Consider the following 22,133-nt stretch of genomic DNA (forward strand, 5'->3'; position numbering starts at 1 on the left):
CCATTCTGAGCATATTGCTTTACTATGTCATGTCATTTTTTTAATGGGCATCAAGGGTTAAGGCAGCTTGATGAGTGTTCCTACATAGTACTGGCCCACATTGGTGGGTGCAGCCTGGACATATTTTCATACTGTGGCATGGCATTTGTTCCTGGTAAAGCCAACATGAGTATCTTCTTATATGTTAATACTGGCAAATATTGGTGCAGCCACCGTTGGACAGAAATGATGTGTCAGATCAAAATAATTGAAATTGTATCTGAACATTGCATTGTGCCCCAATAGTCATACAGAGTCAGTGTGAGCCAACTCGTTGCCGGTCCATCCGACTGCTTCACACATTGCCCTGCTTTTAATACGGGGGGAGTCAGCACCGTATGCCTTCTCCCATGGCCGCTCTGTCCTGGTCTTCCTCAACCCTTCCTGTTCCAGCTTGTAATTGGGGGCCCTGCCCATGCCCCTGTTTTTGCCTCATCCTGCCCCACACTTGTCTTTCACCACCTCCCATCTAACACTATGCTGCATTGCACCCCGTTGCACCTCTATAATGCTGCTCCCCAGGCCTTGTGCTATTCATACATAGTCTTTATCATCTCCTGCAAAATATCCTGTATTTGAGTCTTGATAGCATACTGAGATTGCAGAGTAGATATTATTAGCTAGATCTGCTCTTGTTATGGTGATCATTAATGATTATTAATCATTTGTGATCCTTTATTTGGGCCTGTATATAATTTTATTTTATTTATTTTTTTGCATTTATTTCAGCACACAACGTTCAGAGACATCTAGGCGCTAGTACATTAGTGAAGGGAATGAATATGTATATGGTTACAGACAAGGTATGTGCGAGTCCTTGACTGGCAAAGCCACACCTCATTGTACGGGGAGGCTACATCAGGCATGCAGAGAGGCATAAGAGTCAAAACAGGTGCGAGTACAGGACTGGCAAAGTCACACCTCATGGTGCGTAGGCTACATCAGAGAGGCTTATGAGTCAAAGTAGGTGCGAGTGCAGGAATGGGGGAAGCACAGTTGGAAGAAATACACCTAAGTTCGAATTTGCCAGTGAGCACTTAAATCAGTACAAAATGGGGGAATGCACAGTTGGAAAAGCATAGGGTGCAAACAACAATGCCACGAGATGAGAAGTGCTGAGTGTACAGAAGAAAGAGGGGTAGTGAGCAGTAAGGATGGCAAAAACTAACAAGATGCGCAAACACAACAACCAGAAATCCGATAATTGACAATGCTGCACAGGTCAACTGTTCCAGATGAACGGGTCACTGACGTATTGAAATGCTCACGCTGTTACTGTGTCAAAAGATAGGCAGTTCACGATGCAGAGTCTCATAGGAGTGGAGGACGAAACCGAGAGGCAACAACGCCAGCCTCAGGAGTGCACCCGCAGACTGGTGTAAGGGGCGAGTGCCAACAGTCTGAGATGGTGAAAAGGTTCCGAGGCCGGGATGGAGAACAGCTGAAAGGATGCATAGGGAAGGAGCAGTGCAGGAGGAGTGATGAGAAGTGCACTGGGAGCGGGGAGGACGGAGTATGAAGGCATGGGGCAGTGCGCGCAGCCGAGGACAGAGCAAGGTGGCAACGCTTACCTTTAACATGTTAAGATGAGAAAGTAATGGCCTAGTTGCTGGAGGTAGGGATCTGTGATCGCAGCACGATGCAGTCAGGAGGATGAGGGATGATGAATGGGGTGGGCAGGCATGGCACTTCGGCCATGGCCATACAGGGCCAGACCTGGCCCTTAGATGACACCCTGTGAGAGGGCCGGCTGTCGCCAGCCAGCTCTGCACACAGGAGGATGTTGTGGGGGCCAGCCAATCACGGTGAGCATCTCCCTGCAGCCCGGGAAACACAAAACACCTGATCTGGCTGCCGCGCAGGGCAGCCATGATAAAAAAAAGGTCCCTCTCTGGTACAGATATAGTGAAAGCACCATGTGTTGCAGCGTGAAGGTGAGGGCCAGCCTCAAGTAGCGAAGGAAAGAATGGCACTCCAACAGGAGGGAAGTCTCCTATAGCGTGACAATAGGTACAAGCCTTGTGGACAACTTTCCCACCTGAGGATGCTGCAGTAATGCAGTGAAACACGTGCTGAGGACTTCCTTCAGTGCGATACAAGCAAATATGTAACGGACGTTTAGGACACCTACTTCAGTGCAATGTAAGTAACACGTCTTTGATAATAGTTACTCTGAAAACAATACTACTTTACGGACCCTAACCGAGGGGGGATAAATGAACACAAGGAATCGTCTTGGTTATCTCTGACACACTCCAAATGTAAAACGGCAACAGCCAACCCGCTCTCTCCAAAGCTGTTATCGTCGGTGTACCAAGGCAGCTTTCTCTTAACACTTTCACCAGAAGCGCAGAAGACAGCACTTCCTTGCACACGCTTTGCTGTAACGCACACTGTCATCAAGATCTTTATATCGCAGAGACCCGAAGTGGGGTATTTCAGAATCCGAAACAAGTACTGGTCTGAACAACCACAGGCTACAGATAACTGCTTATCGCTCCTAATCCTGCAGGGCTATAATCAGAGAGTCCTTCTTGGTTTTGGCTGCGTTAGCGCCAGAATCAATCCCTTCTGCGTGATTTAGGCGATTTAATTTCCGGAAAGTGTAAGCTCTTTGGCTTGATGGTAATGAAGTATTGTAATCTGCATTCTTGGAAAGCGAAATCCCTGTTTGTGCTTCAAAGGCAGTTCGATGGGCTTGACTCAATATTTGTTGCACAGAACTCCACAGATAAGTGGAAAGTGCATTGTGCAAACAGTTAGCCTTGATCGACAGAGGGTGGACCAGCGATTCTACATGGCTGAGACAACTACCCCCGTGCAATTGAATTGCACATCATTGGTCACTAGTCTAATGATTTCTCAGATGCACGTGCTTAAGTGGATTAAGAGTCTCTTTGGAGACTTTAAAGCGAGGCATTGGGCTTCATTATAAGTTTGCCGGTCCGGAAACAACGGTACCGGGTAAGCTTGCTGGTACTGTTGTTTCCGGACCGGCAAAATGCGTGTTCTGTGAGCGGGTGCCTTTCAGCCCGCCAGGTCCGACACCCGCGCAGAGAACTCGATGGATATACTAACACCATTCATGAATGGTGCCGGTGCATCCGGTCTCCCCATTCCCATTGAGTCCAGGGTTACTCAAATGGGAATGGGGAGTAATATTCTCCTGCACCGGGAATGGGCAATTACCGAGTCAGCCGGGGCTGTAATGCCCCGGTAATTGCCCATTCCCGGGTGCCGGAAAATTAATGAATTTACCAGCACGCTACTGCTAGGGTCATAATAACCCCCATTATGTTTTAACACCCCTCCACACTTTTCTGCACTGATGAGACACAGGAGGGGAATGGAGCAGACATAAGATCTCTGTGTATTCCTCCTCCATCTCATTAGTGCACCTTTTCGTACGCCAGCATCACATTTTCATGCACGCGTCCAACTAATGGATTCCTATTGGAACCGCTTCGGACGTTCACCCGCTTTTGCTCTTTCCATGTCCACTCCGCCTCAAGCACATTTAAAATTGCTAATGGTGATTGTAACATTGGTGGCCCAGACATGCAATTAACGATTTATGTAAAACATGTAAGCTAAGGCTGTAAGGGAACCACGATAGAGGCTTCTGATGCTTATGTCCACTCCCAAACATGGCAATTCACAGGTGTAAACTAGTGTTGACCAACACTTTGTACAGTACTCTTGTCCCTTTTACTTTGTTGGACCATCACTTCACCAGTGTATAGAATACATGGAAATAATGTTACCATTGCTTCTGGGACTTCTGCATAGTACCACTTCGCCTCCAGCATGTGAAGGTGCACAGATAAAGCACTCACATTCCCAAAACAGATCCCTTCTCCACAAACCTCCAGCTCCCAAACTCCATTGCTCTCTTTATAATGGGAAGCCCCCAACCTACTTTCCATGCTCGCCTCCTGCTCATCTGGGTAGCACCAACATAACCCCACACATCTAAGGTTTCCCTATTCCCTTCATCTTTCCTTATTTCCATGCCACTCTCTTCACCAACCTGCAACCTCTGAGGCTTAGTACATACTGTTGGAAGGCCGGCACTAGATGGAGATTGAAGTTCTGTACCAGCCGTCAATACACATGGAGAATAGCCTTCCTCTTAAATTCAGTGGATTCTGAACAAGCGACAATGCACGTTTTTTTAATGTTCTTAATATTTGGAATAATATAAAATAAAGAGATTGAAGCATTCATTAACGTACAAACTGTAAAGGGGAATGTTTAAATATGATGAGAAAACATGTTGAAATCTGAAGCAAGGTGACTGACACTAACCCAAGGCGAGGTGTGTGGCGTGCCGGAGGAAGGAGTCGGACAAAGGTGTGGCATGGTATGAATGCTTCTTTGTGAAACAATAAGCAAAAAGGCCTAACTCTCCCTATTCCAAAGAGCATTCCCTAACTAAGGAAAATGTGAGTGCTCATCATCAGGGTGGTTGTCCAAATGAAAGCGTCCTGCTCTCTGTCCAAAACTACCTAACTCTAGCTATACCACTATATACACAAACAACATAGAAAACACTGGGAGAATGACTCCCTTCTCCTGGTTCACTTGTATCCTCCTCAGTGATTGTGTTTAAAAAAGTCTTAACTGAAAGTTAATGTTCCACAAAGATATACAATACCAGGAGGATTACTTATTTGGCAATCGTAGCCCTAGTGTCTGAATCAACAAAACTGCTTTGGGAGGTCAGAATAATGACTCCCTTCTCCTGGTTCACTTGGCATTTGAAGACATTGGGCCTCATTACGAGGAGGGCGGTAAGGGGTTAACGGCGTCGGTAAAGGTGCCAGAGACGTTAACCCCATGCCGCCCTATTATGAGGTCCCCTCGTGGGACCCGCTCTGGACGTCTGGTTTTACCAGACGTCCTTTGCGGGTCTCACGAGGGGACAAGCATGCTAACAACGCGCCCATCATTAACAGGCCCATTGTTAGCATGCTCCCGATTCCCACTGAGCCCTATGTGGCTCAAATGGGAATGGGGATTAATTTTTACCGGGTCCAGAAAAAGGGCAATTACCGGGTCCGCCTAGGTCGGCATGACCCGGTATTTCCCATTTCATGGACCCTGTAAAAATTCATTTCCGGCGGCAGCCGTGCCCTTAATAAGGGCATGACTACTGCCAGGGTCCTATTGAGGCCCAATATTCCTTAACAGTTCTTATTACATTTTGTACTTCTCTCCAGGCTTTCTCCAGAGTTAATTTAAGTGATCCTGCTTCACTTTGTTGCTTCACTTTATTTACTGTTACCTTAAGTATTGTTGCGAGGGAGACTACTCCCAAGTGCTTGGTTATCTTTGCCAGAATCACTGGGATGAGGCAGATTACTCCTTATGTTTTGGTAGACTTTGCACAAACCACTGAGGTCAGGGAGATCACTCCTGAGCCGTTGGTCATCTTTGCAACAATGATTGCGGCAAAGGGCGATCACACCTGATGCTTATTCCATTTTGCTTCCCCTTACAATAAGTACTGCGACAAGGGAGATCATTCCCAATGTTTTGGACAACTTTACAACAATTACTGAGACAAGGGAGATCACTCCCCATCCTTTGATCAGTTTGCAAGAATCACTGAGACGAGGGGGATCACTTCTGACGCACTTATTACTGATAATGTCACTCTAGCACTTCTCCACCGACCACTGTGACAGAGGAGATTACCCCCATGTCTTTGCTCAGCTTTGCAAGAGTTACTGGGACAAGGGCGATAATTCACAATGCATTATTTATTCTCCCCAAGCCATTACGGAGTTTACAATGGTTCCTGTTACCTCTTTCGTCCTGGGACCAAATCACTGGTTCTTCCTGGGACGTTGGAGCTGCTGTTCTGAATTCGTTGTTCGTCACTGCTCTTTCGTCACTTGCCTCTGCCCCAGTTCTGCAGGGCCTCTGGTTCTGCTGTATCAGTGCTGTCAAGGGACCTACCAGACCACCTCATTGAGGTCACGCCACCATTAACCATCACTTCTACATTGGTCAAGACTCCTTCTAGCTTCTGAGGCTTCCTCCAGCCTTCCATCTATGTCCTCTCGATGATGACTTGCTTCTCTGCACAGCGTCTTAGTTGGTGGGTTTGAATTTCCCAGGCAGGTGCGTCTTCATACTGGATTCTCCCTGGTTTTCATGGTTCCTTTTAGGGCGGTCATGTGTTTTTATGGTCAGTAGCTGGGTACTCCCCATCGCAACGTCAAATGTCAAAGTCACTTGTTTGTATTGACGATGCACTCTTCAGACATCCTCGGGGCCACCTCTTCTCAGTATTTTGGAAGTCACATGAAAGAGTAGTTTGTATAACTCCTGTAATCTTCTTCTTCACAGTATTTCCATAACACAGTAAATTAGGTTGTATAGGAAGAAAAGTGTCACGATAACATACAGTGGTGCTGTCAGAGGCTTTTCCTTCAGATTTTAGGGAGTTCGGGGACTCAAAGGTGAGAGGGTTAGGGAGTTCCACCATGGAACGGGAGTCACCAAACCCATGAGGGACATCCCTCTTTGTGAGGACCTCCTGCTTTTTACCACCCCTAGGGGGAATATCGGGTAGCAGCCTCACCTCCCAAGTTTCACAGGGAGAAGTAACATGATCCCACGATTCATCACAGGTGACAGAGACTAAACGAAAGTGAGGTGAGAGAGATTAGGCAAAGTGAAACTGTAAACCAAAAAGACAAATCAGCAACCTTGTTGAAGTAAAACAGGGAAGACGCACAAGGAAACAAGGTGAGTGAAGAAGTTATTTAAACGAAGTGAATTGGGCATAACCAACTTGTGAGCGCATGCCACAACAGCTGTATCATGTATACAATGTGTTGCTGATGTCAATTAAATACATGAATCTATGCTGCTCCTAATTGCTCGAACCCCCATCCGTCGATGTCACTGTGGAACGCTGAGAAAGTCTGGTAGGGTTAGCAGCCAAACAAGAGATCAGGACAAGAATCTCCACCATTAAACTACATTACTCTCCATAGTCAAGTGTCAGATGGGGTTTTGCCATACAAGAGAAGCCCCAAGGGAAAAAGCTATCTTTATTGTAAACGTGCACCTCTGCTTGGGATATTTACATCATGCTTTGACATCACTGTTATGCAGCCTTTGTGACATGATTTCTGCCTAATACATCGCAGATTTAACACGAAGTTACAATAACATAGATAAGACAGTAGCCCATTTTGAGTAAGCATAACATACGGACTGATGGCTGCAAGCAGGGCTATTGCCCGGGACAGTGGCAGGGACTTTCACTATTTTCTGATGAAATATTCCCCAGGATTCTTGTGGGGGGCAGGGCGCAAGCAGCTGTCCCGTGCTGGCAGTCTTATGACACAGAAACAAACTCAACTAGGACATGAACCATGCACAGCACATACGTTAGAGAATGCCTTTGCTGACACTTTCAGGCTGTCACCCTCTGGCAGTCTTTGACAACATTCTAGGCACCTAGTTGCCTTTTTATTCAGGTTTCCCTGGCATTAACACCTTGCTGTCAAAGAGCAATTGTTATTTGTTTGGGTGACATCTAGTGTTTCAGCCCCATTCTGTCTGCCTGTCCCTTGCTAGTCTGCAGCTATTCACTACCTAGCTGCATTATTTTGTATTTATTATGATATACTCACACCCCTACCCCCGGTTGCTTCTGACTATTTTTACTGGCTGTAAGTCAACAAGGCCTAGAAAGCATTCTTTTGAAATGGGCCCCCACTAGCCCTGACACATCTTCAGCTTGCTCTGGCTATTACTGTGCAGGGCATACTAACAATTAACTACCTTGGGTCAGCAGTGCCAGGTGGAGGCTTCCACCAATGAACGTATGGGCCACTTTGGTATGGGGGGGTGTGCCACATCAAATCAGGGCATCACCCCTGAGCTGCCATCTCTGAATGCTGATTCGATAGAATGGAGAAAATCCGGTAAAAAACACAAACACTTACACCAGTTCAGGTCATGTCGGATGGGCATTTTTATGTAGTATGACATCCTTTTGGCGACAGTCATTTCTTCCGATGGCATTTTTATTGAAATTATTTCATTAAAAAAACTCATCAAAATATATATGGGTGGTGGGCATGTGGAGCGGTTCGGGGTGGGTCAATAACATAGGGAAATGGGGAACTTGGGGGGACTCCCCCAAATGAAGAAAAAATAAATAATTAATTTAGTTTTTTTAATGGATTTTTTGCAGAAAATCCATCAAAAAAGTGACTGTCTGTAACAAGACATAGAACCATTTGTGTGGGGCCATCCTCAGGTGCCACTGATAACTAGCATATTGAAGCATACAATAATCCTTTGCACCCAGTGCAGGAGACTGAACTTGTCCCCTGACCTGTATAGGGCTACACACCCGTTCTCCCAGTGGATGCTGGGGGCTGCATTGATCTTGTGACTGGTAAAACGGGCCCTTCAGACATTTTTCCAACCTACTCCGCGTAATTGGGACTACCTTTTGTAATCCCAGTCCACTTGTGTTTTCCTGTCTGTTAGAGATATTACTGTGCACTTCGGCAGACAATCACTTTTATGTAATAATGAACTAAAGTTTTGAGGAGGCTGTCACGCTTAGTTAACGACTAAAGTAAATATTGTTCTTATTCACCATCTCAACTTCAGTCCCAAACCTTAAATAAGGATCTATAAAGCCCAGGGTCTTGCAATCAGTAGTGACAGTGACATCAGTGTACTGCTTTGTACTGAGTATAAAGTGGGTGGCACAGCCATCTAAGTCAGATCTTCAATCCAGAAGAAGGGGAGATCATTCATTCTCTAAGATTATAAACCTCCACTGGCAACATGATTTCACCTGTGGCAAAATGAACACACTTCTAAAAAATTAACCTGAAATAATGCTTTGATTGCTTACCAGAATCTTCATTACTCCTAGTCCTTCTCTTCCTCACCACAGTATTTACTCTATAAAGGTTCTCTGCCTTGCGACAGAACTCTTTCCCAATTTTTTTTTTTAGCCCCTCTTCCCCTCATAGCTCAGTGTATAAACCACCTGACCTTTCCCATGATCCTTCTGTCGATACCAAAGGAGCCAGGAAAGTATTACTTCCGGGGAGGGAGATGAGGCTGTCAGTACTGTGACAATGAAGTTTAGGACAAGGAGTAATTAAGATTACCGGTAAGTAATCAGAGCATTACCTCCAAGTCCCTCTTCCTTGTCACAGTACTTACTCTATGAAGTATACCAAAGATCCAAAGCTGAAACCTGCACATACTTGGCCCCAAAGTAATAACTGCACCATCTCAAGCACGGGCAGTAACCGCCCCAAGAAGTTAAAGGGGAGTGTGGAGGACATCCCTCACAGAAACTAACCGGGCAAGGGCATACATCCCAGGTACTATGGATAGACACATTTCCAGACTACTCAAAAACACCACTTCAGAGAAGCGGACAGTTGTTGCACTGGACAATCCAACCCAGGTGCTAGCGGAGATTCACAGAAGTCCCTATTAAAAGACCAGGGAGTAAGGTATCACCAAAATAACTTCCAGGTTGAGTAGCCCCATGAAATAGAGCAAGATGGAGGTCCAATCACTCCCTGCAGCATAAATGGGCAACAACCACACTGTATTCCCAGAGCCAGATGATCAGGAATAGCCTTTCAGAAAGACCCCCTATACCGCATCGAGGGTAAGAGAGACGATATGCACTCAGACAATTGTATTGAATGTATCCTCACACTGAAAGAGTGGAAGAATATTGTGTGGAAGGATTCCAGCACTCACCGTTGGACATTATGGAGAGCTGGGTGAAATCTGATGAGGACAGAGTGAGGTCATCAAGAAAATGTACAAAAGACATACTGAGACAATATGAAAATACTTCAGAGTGACGATGTAACCAAAGCAAAAAGGGAAACATGTACGAAATGATAAAGTAATCATATGTGTGAAAGAAAACAATGTAACTTGTTGACCAATAAGTGTAAATTTGCAGCAGCTCAAGGTAGATAAAACATAGAAGCTTGCTATAGAGGAATATATAACATGACTAGGACGGCCATAAATGGAAGATCAACGCTGGCTTGTGCTAAAATTCAGTCCAGCTACTTCAGAGACAGACCAGGGTTGCACAGTCAGGAGACACTAGAAATTAGTCTTGTGTGCAAAATAAAGAGGAGTCTATGTTGATCTGGAATCAAGGATGCTATTTGAGGAATAGCTGCAAAGCACAAAGGGAGGCAGATGGATAAGCCATGGATGATACATATTTCTCTTATATTAGAGAAGACGAAAACATTTTGAAGAGCCAAGTATTGGACAATTAAAAGTGTATTTAGTCTATACAAGATGGAGTGAGCAAGTCTCTAGAGGCCAAGAGGAGCAACAATACCCAGCATAATTGAATCAAATAGCAGTAAATAAAAGGTCGAAATTGTCAAATTTGTGGTCTCTTCACACATGATTCAGAAGTTGAAAATACAGGCTATTCATTAAGTTCTGGACTAAGATAGTGATGTGCTTATACTCCCTTGAATGTCCCAGAACAGAGAGCAGGCTACAAGGCCAACTACAGCCGGGAAACTTTGGCTCATGGCCGGACTGATGAGAGATGCTGGACTAATTGGGAAAGTGGGGAGTAATCAGACGTGACACGAGCACCTGGGGTTTGTTTTGCTTACATGCTGCTAGACGAGCCGAAAGTCCATGGTTGGGTGAGAATGCCAACCAATCAGTGGGTCTATGGGGCAACCTTCTATACAATGTTGCATAGACCAATCTGCTGCTATTTTGCCTGCCATAATCAGGATCTTACATTTTTAGAGGTAGTTTGAGGTGTGTCTTACAGATAAGAGACAGCCAATGATGTACTAACACTTATATGATATATAGATACATATGTTGCCCTAACCAATCCCTCCCGTCAATAGGTTTTACAGTGTGCCACGTAGGATGACATCATGGATGACACATTTTGGGGTAAAAGACCTCTGTATAATCAAGTTTGTGTGTGAGTGTGCAAGCATCAGTCTGATGTCTGACAGTTTGCCCTGCTTTATTAAACTAAGAAAAAAGTAGTACGTAGCCATATTCTTTGAGTCTGTGCGGTTATTTGGTCTGAGATCTTTATTGGTAATCCTATCTAGCCCAAGAGACACTTGAGGGTGCTAGAGCCCACCACCAGTCAAAATGCTCTAAAGACCAGTAATCTTCAAATCCTCTGTCTTCCCAAGGACATGCTGCAATTTATTAGGTGAAGCCCTAAAGCTCCTACCCACTTCCCAAGATTTTCTGTCTTATAGCAACAATGTTCCTGCATTCCTCAAATGACAGGCAGGAGCGAAACATCTGAAATTTCATCTGTGAGGTTTTTTTATTTTAAGAGCAACCTGCACAATTCTATGATTTAGCACTATGTGAGAAGAGAAATCCCATCTGTAGATCTCATAGTCCAATGCTCTAACCGTTGTGCTATTCATGTCCCATCCAAAACGGTAGCTGAATAATGACTTACATTGAAATTCCTATCCAATTCCAATGTAATTGTACAAAGGTTTTCTTTTCACTGAAAAGCAGAGTAAGCAGAGTTGCATTACACATTGATGATTTTATCACATTAACTTTTTTCTTTGTAAACATTTAAAGCCTGAAATCAATATAATTTGGTCAAACACATTTCTACAAGAAGGAAAAGGTAATACCCACGCTTTACAACATATTCACAAAACCATCGTTCCACCTCATTGAAAATTTGGGTGTCACCTATAACAACAATGCGAATGATACCCAAATCTTCATACCCCTTACAGGGACCTTGACTCCAAATCCCTCAACCAAATCTACCAAATTATCCAGGCTTGGATGGTCCAACACGGCCCCTGTCTCAATGATGAAAAGAAAAGAGATAGCTGCTCCTTATCGGCCCACATCACCACATAAATAAACTTGACGATACTTATCGTTCCTTTACAATTGATGGCAATACCATCAACGTATCTAAGGAAGTAAAAATCCTGGGCAACTATCTTGACTCAGCCCTTATGCTAAAGAGGCAAGTTAATGCTATTGACTCAGTGACTGCCTACATATCCAAGATCATTATCGCTTGCAGACCATTCCTGTCCACAGCCAGCTGCACAAAACTAGCCAGAGCTCTGATCCTATCCAGAGTGGATTATTGTAATGCCCTCTACATGGGGACTAACAAAAGCAACATAAAAAACGACAACTGCTTCAGAACAATTCACTAAGAGCAGCCTTGAACATTCCCAAGAGGAACCATATTAGTGAGGCAAGACGCCAGGCCCGCCGGCTGCTAGTACAGGACTGCATCCTGTTTAAGACTGTCCACCTGACTCACAAATGCATCTCTCGATCAGCTCCCAAATACCTATCCAACAAATGTGCACTGAACAAATCCAACAGACCAACGTGCAGTGCCTACACACACCTCCTCTCTATTCCCAATTTCAAACTACAGAAAGAAGGAGGTAACAATTTTCCAGTATTAGCAGCGAAACACTGGAATGCCTTACCACCTTCTCTTAGGTCCGAAGCATCCTTCTAGATATCTGCAAACGTCTGAAAGCTCAATGATTCATGCTAGAGTAACTGGTTTAGCCCAACTAAACTTTCTGATGGCCTACATATCCATTCTATCCTCGACCTCAAATGCTGATACCTGTAGTATCGCGTATGCCCTACTTGAATGTAAATCATTAATCTGTATGCTAATCCTATTGACTCCAATAACATGTATGTACCCCTCATCCTAGAACACCAATGCTGACATGTATGTAACCTGTAACCTTGTATCCTTGCAACCTTTTAAGAATATGAGTGCCCAGATGCCCTAGGGCTAGGCACGCTTTACAAATGCCTAAATAAATAAATAAATAAATAAATAACAAAAGCTGGGACACCCAACACCTAAATTTGATTCAAACTGAAGAACTGCATGGAAGGCTGCTCTTTCACCACCTTCCTTTAGTTGCCTGCTTGCAGTGTTACCATAGTAACCGTGGAAAACAATCCATTCACAGGAACGGGCAGTCCTGACATCAGAGACTGGATCAATATGCTGCTAGGAACCCAATTTCTCAGGCATGGCACATTGGGGAGAACCTTCACAAGCTTTTTCATGGTATCCAGTTCAAGCTAATGCCTTACTCCTTCTACAACAAGAGAGGAGTGAAGGTTGGACAGAGGGAAGTTGTCAGGTTAGTCTGACTGCAAACCCTTTTATTGAGGCAGCATCACAAGCTACACCCAAACATGCTGAGGAGGGAGAGGGGAAGGGCATAGGGTTTGCACAGAAGTACAGGCAGACTACCACTTGGCTGTGGGAGGATTCACAGACTAAATATCACTCAGCCCCTATGTCTGCCTGCCATTACCGCAACAGGGAGAAGACCCCAGATCTTTACCCACTTGAAGAGACTGGGAAGACCACCAGACGTGCAAGAGCCATGTCAGTTTGAAACATGAGGTTGGGGAACTGCCAAATTCCGTACACAGAATAATAACAACATACATAAGATTTACGAAATAGCACTGTGACTACAGTCCTATTCTCCACTACCTACTGTGAACTCAAGGCTCCTTACAGGGTCATCTGCAATTCACACATCCCCATGCAGCATTCCTTCCTTTCATTTGGGGGAGCTTAGGAGACAGGGTTATTCCAGCAGTACCGGCACCCTGTCCACCATGCTGTCCGCAGATTCACAGCCAAAAATGTCCCTCAACCACTACATCATGGTTAATGCTCATGCTGGCAGTACCTAAACCTGTACCCCCACCAAGTGACTGGGAAGCCCAACAGACCTGTCGGCCATGTAAGTTGCAAACCTGAGAGTGGGGAACCACCAGACCCCACAACAGAATAGTGGCATTGTGCATGAGCCGTAGAGAAAAACACAGTGACCATAGTCCAATTCCCCTGCAACTAACTATGACCTCAAGGCTCCTTGTGGGGCGCATGCACTCCTCATGTCTCAGTGCAGTGCTCCTTCATTAAGTCATGGCCATAGCGTGGTTCTCAGTTACCCCTGGTACTTTTGTCGTCTATTGCTCACTTCCAGCACCTTACCATTTGTAGGCCCAGGGAGAGTGATTTGCAGCCACCCAAAAGCCTGAGCACCCCTGACGCAACTCCTGGGGTACCCCATACTCAACAATCCTCAGCTCACACTCTCCCCCTGAAGTCCAATCCCAGCAGGGACTGAAGGGGAAATAACAAAACATCATTCTTAGACCCACAAGGCCCAGCAGTGCGGTCATAAATTCAGGTAAACAATAGACCAGCACAGCTGGCTTCTCAAGGGTTTATGGTTCGGAAGGACAGATAGCAAGAGGGGGATCCTCGGGCAGGTAATGTGCTGCATACACTGGGCCATAAGGAGGAGGGGCTAAACGAAAAAAGGAATTATTTTTGGGAAAGTGTTCTGTAAGAAGGCAAAGCGTTTGAGTAATTACTGTGACGAGGAAGAGGGAAGTGGAGCTAATACATTTTGTAGACGAATCAAGAACCACTGCTTAGGAGCCAAGCAAACACAATCCGTTTTCATTAGGAGTATATCTCTTTACCAGACAAGGAGTTTTTTGTGCTGGTTATGATCTCTGATGTGATTTCTTTAAGATAAATATAAGCATACACATATAGGTAGTTATTTGATGCTGGTATCCTGTCAATACACGAACAAGAAGTACTCAGCGCCAGTACTGAACCTTTAGGAAAGCTGCACATGCTCTGTATAGCATCTAGATTATTAGTGGCCTATGCTACAGTATCGTACATTTTCTGCATTTATGTAGACGCTAATTCAAAGTTTTCGCTGTCTCCCACTATGCGCATTTCTAGAAAAGTGTGATTAACTTTTGCCTTTTTTCAATACAAATTGCAGGTTCATGACATTTTAGAATAGATGAAAAACGTTTGTTTATGTCACGTCAAAGGCTGGGAAAGTTAGTTTTAAATGGTCGCATAAGGGATGCCAGTGGGTGTGGATACGAGCACGTGCCTCCGGTGCAGACATCTGCGGCTTCAGCATACAGTGTCCATTTTTTATTAATGTTAGGGTCACCTATTCATTGTTTGTGTCACATCGCCAGCAGAAAAAGAAACTGTAATTTTCGAACTATTTTAATGATCATTTTCACAACTCTTCCGGAACACCAATTTTCCTTGAACCGCACTGTGGGGACCTGGTCTCGCGAGAGGTCGGGCAGATGGCACTCTCGCGAGATCAATGCGAACATGCGCGGCTCCCAGAGCGTGGGCTGGGCCAGGAGCACAACCCTCCCCCCCTGTCACCACCCCCTTACCCCCTCCCCTGCGCTCCTGCTGATAAAGGCTACGTGAGAACATTGATCCTGTAACCAGAAGTGTATATAGTTTAATGAGACTCCACACATGATTTGCAGAGCAATGCCACATTGAAGCAGCTGTGCTCTGCACAAAGGGCTCATACCAGAAGTCAATAAAGATACTAACTTCACTAAGGTGAAGCGTGATTATTCTGGACACTATAAGCACCTTCTATAGCTGTCAGATTGCCTTTTTCTGTATAAACATTTTACCAATTTAATTTTGCTTGGTGTGCTTTTGAACAAACGCTGTCAGAGTGCACTACCAGCTTTAATTGAAAGCATCTACTCATTCCGCATTCATTATGAATTGCAAATGACTTCATTTTTATCATGATAGTGTAGGCGAACATGAGGCCATCCTCATATTTCATGGGGATGCTAATTGATGCACCATAACTTTGCCACACAGGTGAGTGTGTGTGTGTGTGTGTGTATGAGAGAGACAAAGAGAGAGCGCATGTCTGTGAAAGATACACAAATAGAAGATAGAGTTACAGAAAGAGCGGGAGAGAGAGCAGAGGAAGCGAGGGAGAGTGGGGAGAAAGTGTAGAGGATACATGTATAAAAAGGTACAGAGTCATTGGACGACTGACCTATAGGGAACTCTTGCAATTTCCTGGTCGGCCTCTGCATCCTGGGCCTCTTTCATGTGGTATTTCTAAATTTTCCGATAGGAAAACGCTTTGGCCTGCAGGAAATGTGTCATATGGGGCCACTTTGAACATTATTTCCAGGGCCGCTTTTGGTTCTCAGTCCTCCCCTGTACAGAGTGAGGGAGTGATAAGGAGCAAGAGAAAGAGAGATCTTGTGAGGGGATAGAGCACGGAGAGGGGAAAAGAGAGAGCGATACAGCAGAGGAGAGATGGGTACAATAGAAAAAGAGAGCGGATGTACAAAGAGAAGTACATATAGAGACATTCTGAGAGAGGTGCAGAAAAGGAGAAAGAGACTGCTGAGGATTAAGAGAGAGAGAAGTAGACTGATCAAGAGGTACAGAGAGAACAGGTAGGAAACAGAGTAGAGAAAGCCCCAGAGCGATAGCGTGGGTGAGAGAAATAATCAGCCTGATTACAAGTTTGGCAGTATCTCGGTGCTAATACCAACAAACAATATTACTGTTATCACCACTTGGTCCAGCATTATTACCTCTGGCGATATTACCAACGGATTACAAGTGGTGGTAAGTAGTGTTAGTCCCCATTAATTGGAGTCCATAGGACTCCATAGGACTCCATAGTGATTTCAGTGGTATTACCACCGGCAGCATTACCACTGGTGGTAGTACCACCAATTTGGCCATTTTTGGCCCGGTGAGCCAGAGGACTTACCTCCATCATTCTGCTGGAGGTGTTTCCTCTGACTTACCGCCCAACCTGTAGCCCGGCAGTGTGGTAATGCAGTGGTAACCCTGTTACCTCTGCATTACCACGATTTGTTGCCACAACGTCAAACCCGTAATGAGGCCCAATGTCTAGTAGTGATAAAAAAAAGTGAAGAGAGATGGAAGATGTTTCAAAAAGAGACAAAAGGAGAGGAAGAGAGAAAGAGAGAGAGAGAGAGTTCAGAACACAATCCCACTCCACTTGGGTGGGGATGGAAGAGGGATGGACTGAATAATGGGGTCATATGTGTTCTACGAAGAAAAGAGCACACTCAACCCAGCTCCCTGGAGGTCAGCGGTATCCCTTAAAATCTCCCAAAATCCACGGTTGGCCTCATGAGTGCCCTCCAAAGCAATTGCTCAAAATTAGTCTAGCAAAGACCCGATCTCATTCTCTGTTGTTTTCTTTATTCACCATAATAGTACCATTGTGGTTTTCAGAGTTGCAGTGAGAGGGATCCAGACATATTTGCATAAGACACACCCCAAGCATATTTATCCCAGCCCGACACCCACAGCCAGTGATTAGTGTATTACCCAGTGGCAGAAAACTCCACCACCTGCTGTTCTTGCTGAAATATCGCTCTTGCTGATTTAATGTGACCCTGCGAAGATCAGAATGACTACATCACACAATTACTGGCCTGGCCATCTTGCGTTTCCTACTGCCATTGTCTACTATAAAGTACAGTTTAGTGGCAAATACAGCAATATGCTCCTGCATCAATTCCACTTAATTCAGATTTCTTTACAGATATATTTCTCTGTTCTTTGGCATGACTTTTTAGTTAGCCGTACATGCAGTTTATATACCTTACCATGCACTCCAAAATAGTTCAAAAATAGTTTTTGAAAGATATTTGAAGAAAATGTGCCAATTTTCATTCATTGATTCATTCCGAAATTATTAATGAGCATGATGTGCTTGTGGACATAGTTGATTAGAATTCACTTTTCAGGATGGAGGGTGTCCAACGTTTTCTGTCCTCAGGTCTCCATTCTATGCATGCCTGGGGAGCCATCTTCACGGGTGTAAGAAAGCATGTCTTCCATTTTATGCCTGGTCGTGACCGCCATCGTTGTGAAGATAAACTAACATTGTTGAACACTCAAGCTGATAAGCTGTAATGGTAATGACAGATATTATAAGTGTCACACTTTGTTTAAAGATGCCTATGAGAGGAACTTTGATGACATTATCTTGCATAGAACTCTCTGAAAGACATGATACACCGACATTTCCTGATCCCTTTGTTGATCTTTTATGGGTGTATAACTTTCTTTTCCAATGCCCATGCTATACATATTCATTTGCAATGTCATCAGATTAACAATGGCTGATACTTAATATGTTCTAGTGCCTTTGAGTGATGAGGAAGACGGCAGTATGCTCTATGACAACAGTGCCAAAATGGCCTCTGACCCCTTTGACACATCCTCGGGATCTGTCCAGTTGATTTCTATCAAGACCGCGGGGGCGCCTCCTTCTCATCCAGCGTCTGACCGGAGCCAGGAATCAGCTGTGATAAATGGAGAAGTAAGGACCACTTTGCCTCACAAGTAGATTGTTTCCACTATTTCTTGAGAAGATAATGATTCGTTTTGATTATTCTGCCAATCCAGCATGCAACTGCCATATCATTGGCTTCTGTAGAATCAGTGCAGTTCTCAGTTGAAATCATGCACGTTGCTCTGCATTGTACACAATGGATTCTTTGTAAAGGCATGTGTCTAACAAGGGCAACAGCATGTCATGATGAAATACTTTTATGTAAAAAATGTGTATCCTGGTGAGCAATGCCGGTACAAATTGTCATTTGGCAACATTGGCAGTCCAGAAATACAGGTGCCGATAGCAAGGTACCGGCACCCTTTCCGGACCTCCAGACTATGAGAATGCCTGCATGGCCCGGTGCTCCCGGCAGGTCTCATCGGCCCCTGCAGGCATGTTTGTCACAGAAGCACCGGCACCGTTAGCAATGGTGCCGGTGCTTCCGTGTCCCCATTCCTGGGGACTCCACAGGAATAGGGACTTATACTTTCTGCCGCCTGACATCCCGGCCCAACACCACCTGGCATATCCCAGTGGCACCGGGAATTCAGGTGGCAGAGTGGTGTTATGAGGTTGGCGTGTTATCGCCGACCTCGTAATGAGGCCCTATGTCTCCCTGTCAGGCCCTTTATACACTTGCCTTATATGCTAAGTTTTATAATCGCAAATGGAGCCAAAAATGACCTTTTATCAAAACATCTTTCAGAATGTTTGTCTCTGCCTAGAAGGCCCCCACAACTCTGTCACCATCACACGACTCAACACCCTTTCAACAAATGACATATCACAATGAACATAATGACAAAATACTCAAAAAGGAACAACACAACAACTTTTTCAAAATCACAACTCTACTGAATAAGGCTAGCAGGCCAAACCGGGCTGCTTCTACAGAGCCACCACTACCAACCAATAACCTGGGAATCGTACATGGAATGGGAATACAACAAGAAACATATCTGCAAGACAATGAAAAATACACCCACCAATGCGGAAGGACAAAGGAAAAAAAACAGTCTTGCCGATTTTGCACAAAAAACCTAACCAACTAGGAACTTCAGCTCCCCCCCAAATCACTCAACACATGCTCATCAACTCGCAGAACAAAATGGCTAAAGAAAACCCACAGTCCAGCCCAATATAGTCACAATTGTACACATCTCCAATCAAGTGCTAAACCCATGCACTGGCCAAAAACACTCAAGTCTGCACCAGACCCTCAGGTTTCCAATCTGTAAACAAGCACCTTTGTGGTGAATATCACAATCCATCTAGAGAACACATCCACATAGATGCCAGTTGCTCCTGGTTCTACACGCACTAACAGTCAAGTACAACACCCTGTCTTTTTCCGTTACTCCCGAACCAACACCTCCCTCCATTCAATTTCCTATCCACATGAGCACCTGAAAACTATGAAAATGGCAGCGGTGCATGCTACAATACCATGTGCCAAACCACCACCATAATGGTCTCAAAGTGCCTATCCTTGTCTGAGATTCTAGGGGGTACTGTGTCGCCACCGCAGGATTGCCAGACATTAGTCTGCTGCTGGAAAGGTAAATAGGGGATTAGAGATGGATGAGGTATAGAGAGGAGGGTAGGAAGAATGGACAGAAGCTTGAACTGAGGGAAAGAGTGAGTGGATAGACAGAAATAATACAATTATAAGTGTATAGTCTAGATACATGAGCATCTTGCGATGTGCTTGGTCTTTCCTAAGTATAATGAGGGCTTGATTGATCCAATCGCTGCTGAGATAGAGCGTGGCTTTTAAAGCTATTGAGAAGTTGGCTGCCAAGGCCAAAGACAACAATGTCCAATATGTATATGTTGCTTATGCAGAAGTGCGAAGAGAAGTGGAGATAAAGGAAGCCTAGGGTCAAGGGTTTATGGATATGGTTAATATAGATATCATCAAGTACAAAACTGTGTTCCTAAAAATAAAAGAGATAAACATATTATAAGATCTGACATAAAATACAATAAATCAAGTCTGCTGTGTGTATATATAAGCCTGGGAAAATACGTTTCTATGATTCCTCTTACTTTCACTGTAGTTAGGTGATTTGAGTTGGCCTTACCTTTTAAGGGATTTACGTGAAAGATTCAGATTAAGTTGATAACAATTCATGTTGACTTAACATTGCTGTGAGCATTGGGTTGAAGAAGTCAGACCTTTTCCTGCCAGCACATGTTCAAGGCAAACATAATATAAAGTGAATTGTATAGGCTGTACATTCAGAACCTTTCTTGTGAACTGTCTTTCCATTTATCCATTCCTTTAGTATGACCTTGTTTGGCCCACAATGATTGGACATTAATCTTTTGTAAAGACATAATGTTACCTGGTTTCATTACCACCAACATCCAGAGTCAAGTGTCCTGCTTGCCTTGGTGCAAATTACTACAAAAAGTCAGTTGCAATGTTTATACCACATTGGTCTGAAAAGGTGTATTAAGGTTCACCGGTACACTTTCAGCAAGTGATTAGAGACTGAATAATGACTATGCTATTATAATTTCCATGGTTAGAATGTAGATAATCATTTTCCAAGGTGGATCGTACTGTGAAATACCAAAAGCTATGAATAGCTATCCTCCTCAAACTGCTCAAATATTTTTTGCAACAAATCCCTTTGGAGCAACCCTTTCCAATACACAACCCCCCCTCCCACACCAGTAACATTTCAGCCCCTTACCATGCGAAACACATGATGAGCTTAACGTCTTGACACTAGTGCAGTGTTGGACTGAAAACATTATTCTTCAAAGTCAATGGTAGGAAAAAGAAACCCTCATATAACTAAGCAACACTTAAACAATTTCCGTGCAACGTCTGGACAATGGTTATTGAGACCAAGCGGGGACAATGTTATAAAGATGCCCAGGTGGTGTTGCTCTATTGATCTTTAACTATAGTTCCAAGAAATAGAACAGAAAACTCTGGACCCGGTGCAGGAGAGTTAGGAAATATGCTGATCTTAGAGTTATTTACTTGCTGCTGCCTGGTAGGGCATTTAATGGCTCAGGGTGAGTGGTGGAAGTGAAACATCAAGTCCTTAGTGAGTGGGTGCCTGTCACCCATGATTGAAAACAAGAGACTTCTAAACATTGCTAGTATGAAGTGGTGAGCAGTGTGGAAAAATGTGTCCTGGGGTCAGATGCCCAACTGTTAGCATAAAATAACATTACACAGGGGTCTGCAGCCTGTGGCTCTCCAGATGGTTTGGTCTGCGACTTCCATGATCCCGCACCATTGACTAACACAGGATTCCATCACTTTTCCACAGGCGGGAGCCTTTCCCAGTAAGGCTAGCGACGTGAGCCCACTAACCGATGTTCTCCCTAGGGATAGAGGCAAGTGGGACCCCACTGGGAGAGACTCCCCCTTGTAGACAAGTACTCCTGCTTCACAGAGGAACTCCCTAAATAACTCACCCACAACCCACCACGAACAGCCTCCATCCAAATGAAGATATGAAGAACAAGCTAATGTTTGCTATTGTGGTGTAGAAACATTATATCAACTTGAGAAGGAATATGTGTGCAATACTGAAACGAATACGATTGTGCGAGTAATAGAGTACTCACGATTGATGCTCCGCTGGGGAAGGCTCAGCATTGCATCACAAATGAAGGAGGAGGAGTCCTGAAAGGGAGAGAAGCCTGGGATTTTCGAATCAGCTGTGATAAGAGTGCTGAAGGAGACCGAGACATGTAGATTTCTAGCATGGCAGAAAGCTGGCGTGTGAAGGCTACACAAGAGAAGCCTGGAGTGAGAGAAACTGAGGGAAGGAAACT

At 44.5% G+C, this 22,133-nt stretch overlaps 1 protein-coding gene across 3 annotated transcripts in view; it reads left to right on the forward strand.

Annotated features, from left to right (window-relative positions):
- The window catches only part of KIAA1549L (KIAA1549 like), a 739,655-nt gene that overhangs the window by 545,195 nt on the left and 172,327 nt on the right, over positions 1-22,133 (forward strand). For all 3 annotated transcript variants that reach the window (XM_069623580.1, XM_069623581.1, XM_069623582.1), the window contains one exon: positions 18,136-18,314. In XM_069623580.1, the coding sequence (XP_069479681.1) occupies positions 18,136-18,314 (179 nt within the window). The remainder of the gene's footprint in view (positions 1-18,135; positions 18,315-22,133) is intronic.

This window comes from Ambystoma mexicanum, chromosome 11 (genome assembly GCF_040938575.1).
Source record: "Ambystoma mexicanum isolate Mex_15411 chromosome 11, UKY_AmexF1_1, whole genome shotgun sequence".
NCBI classification, from domain to species: domain Eukaryota; kingdom Metazoa; phylum Chordata; class Amphibia; order Caudata; family Ambystomatidae; genus Ambystoma; species Ambystoma mexicanum.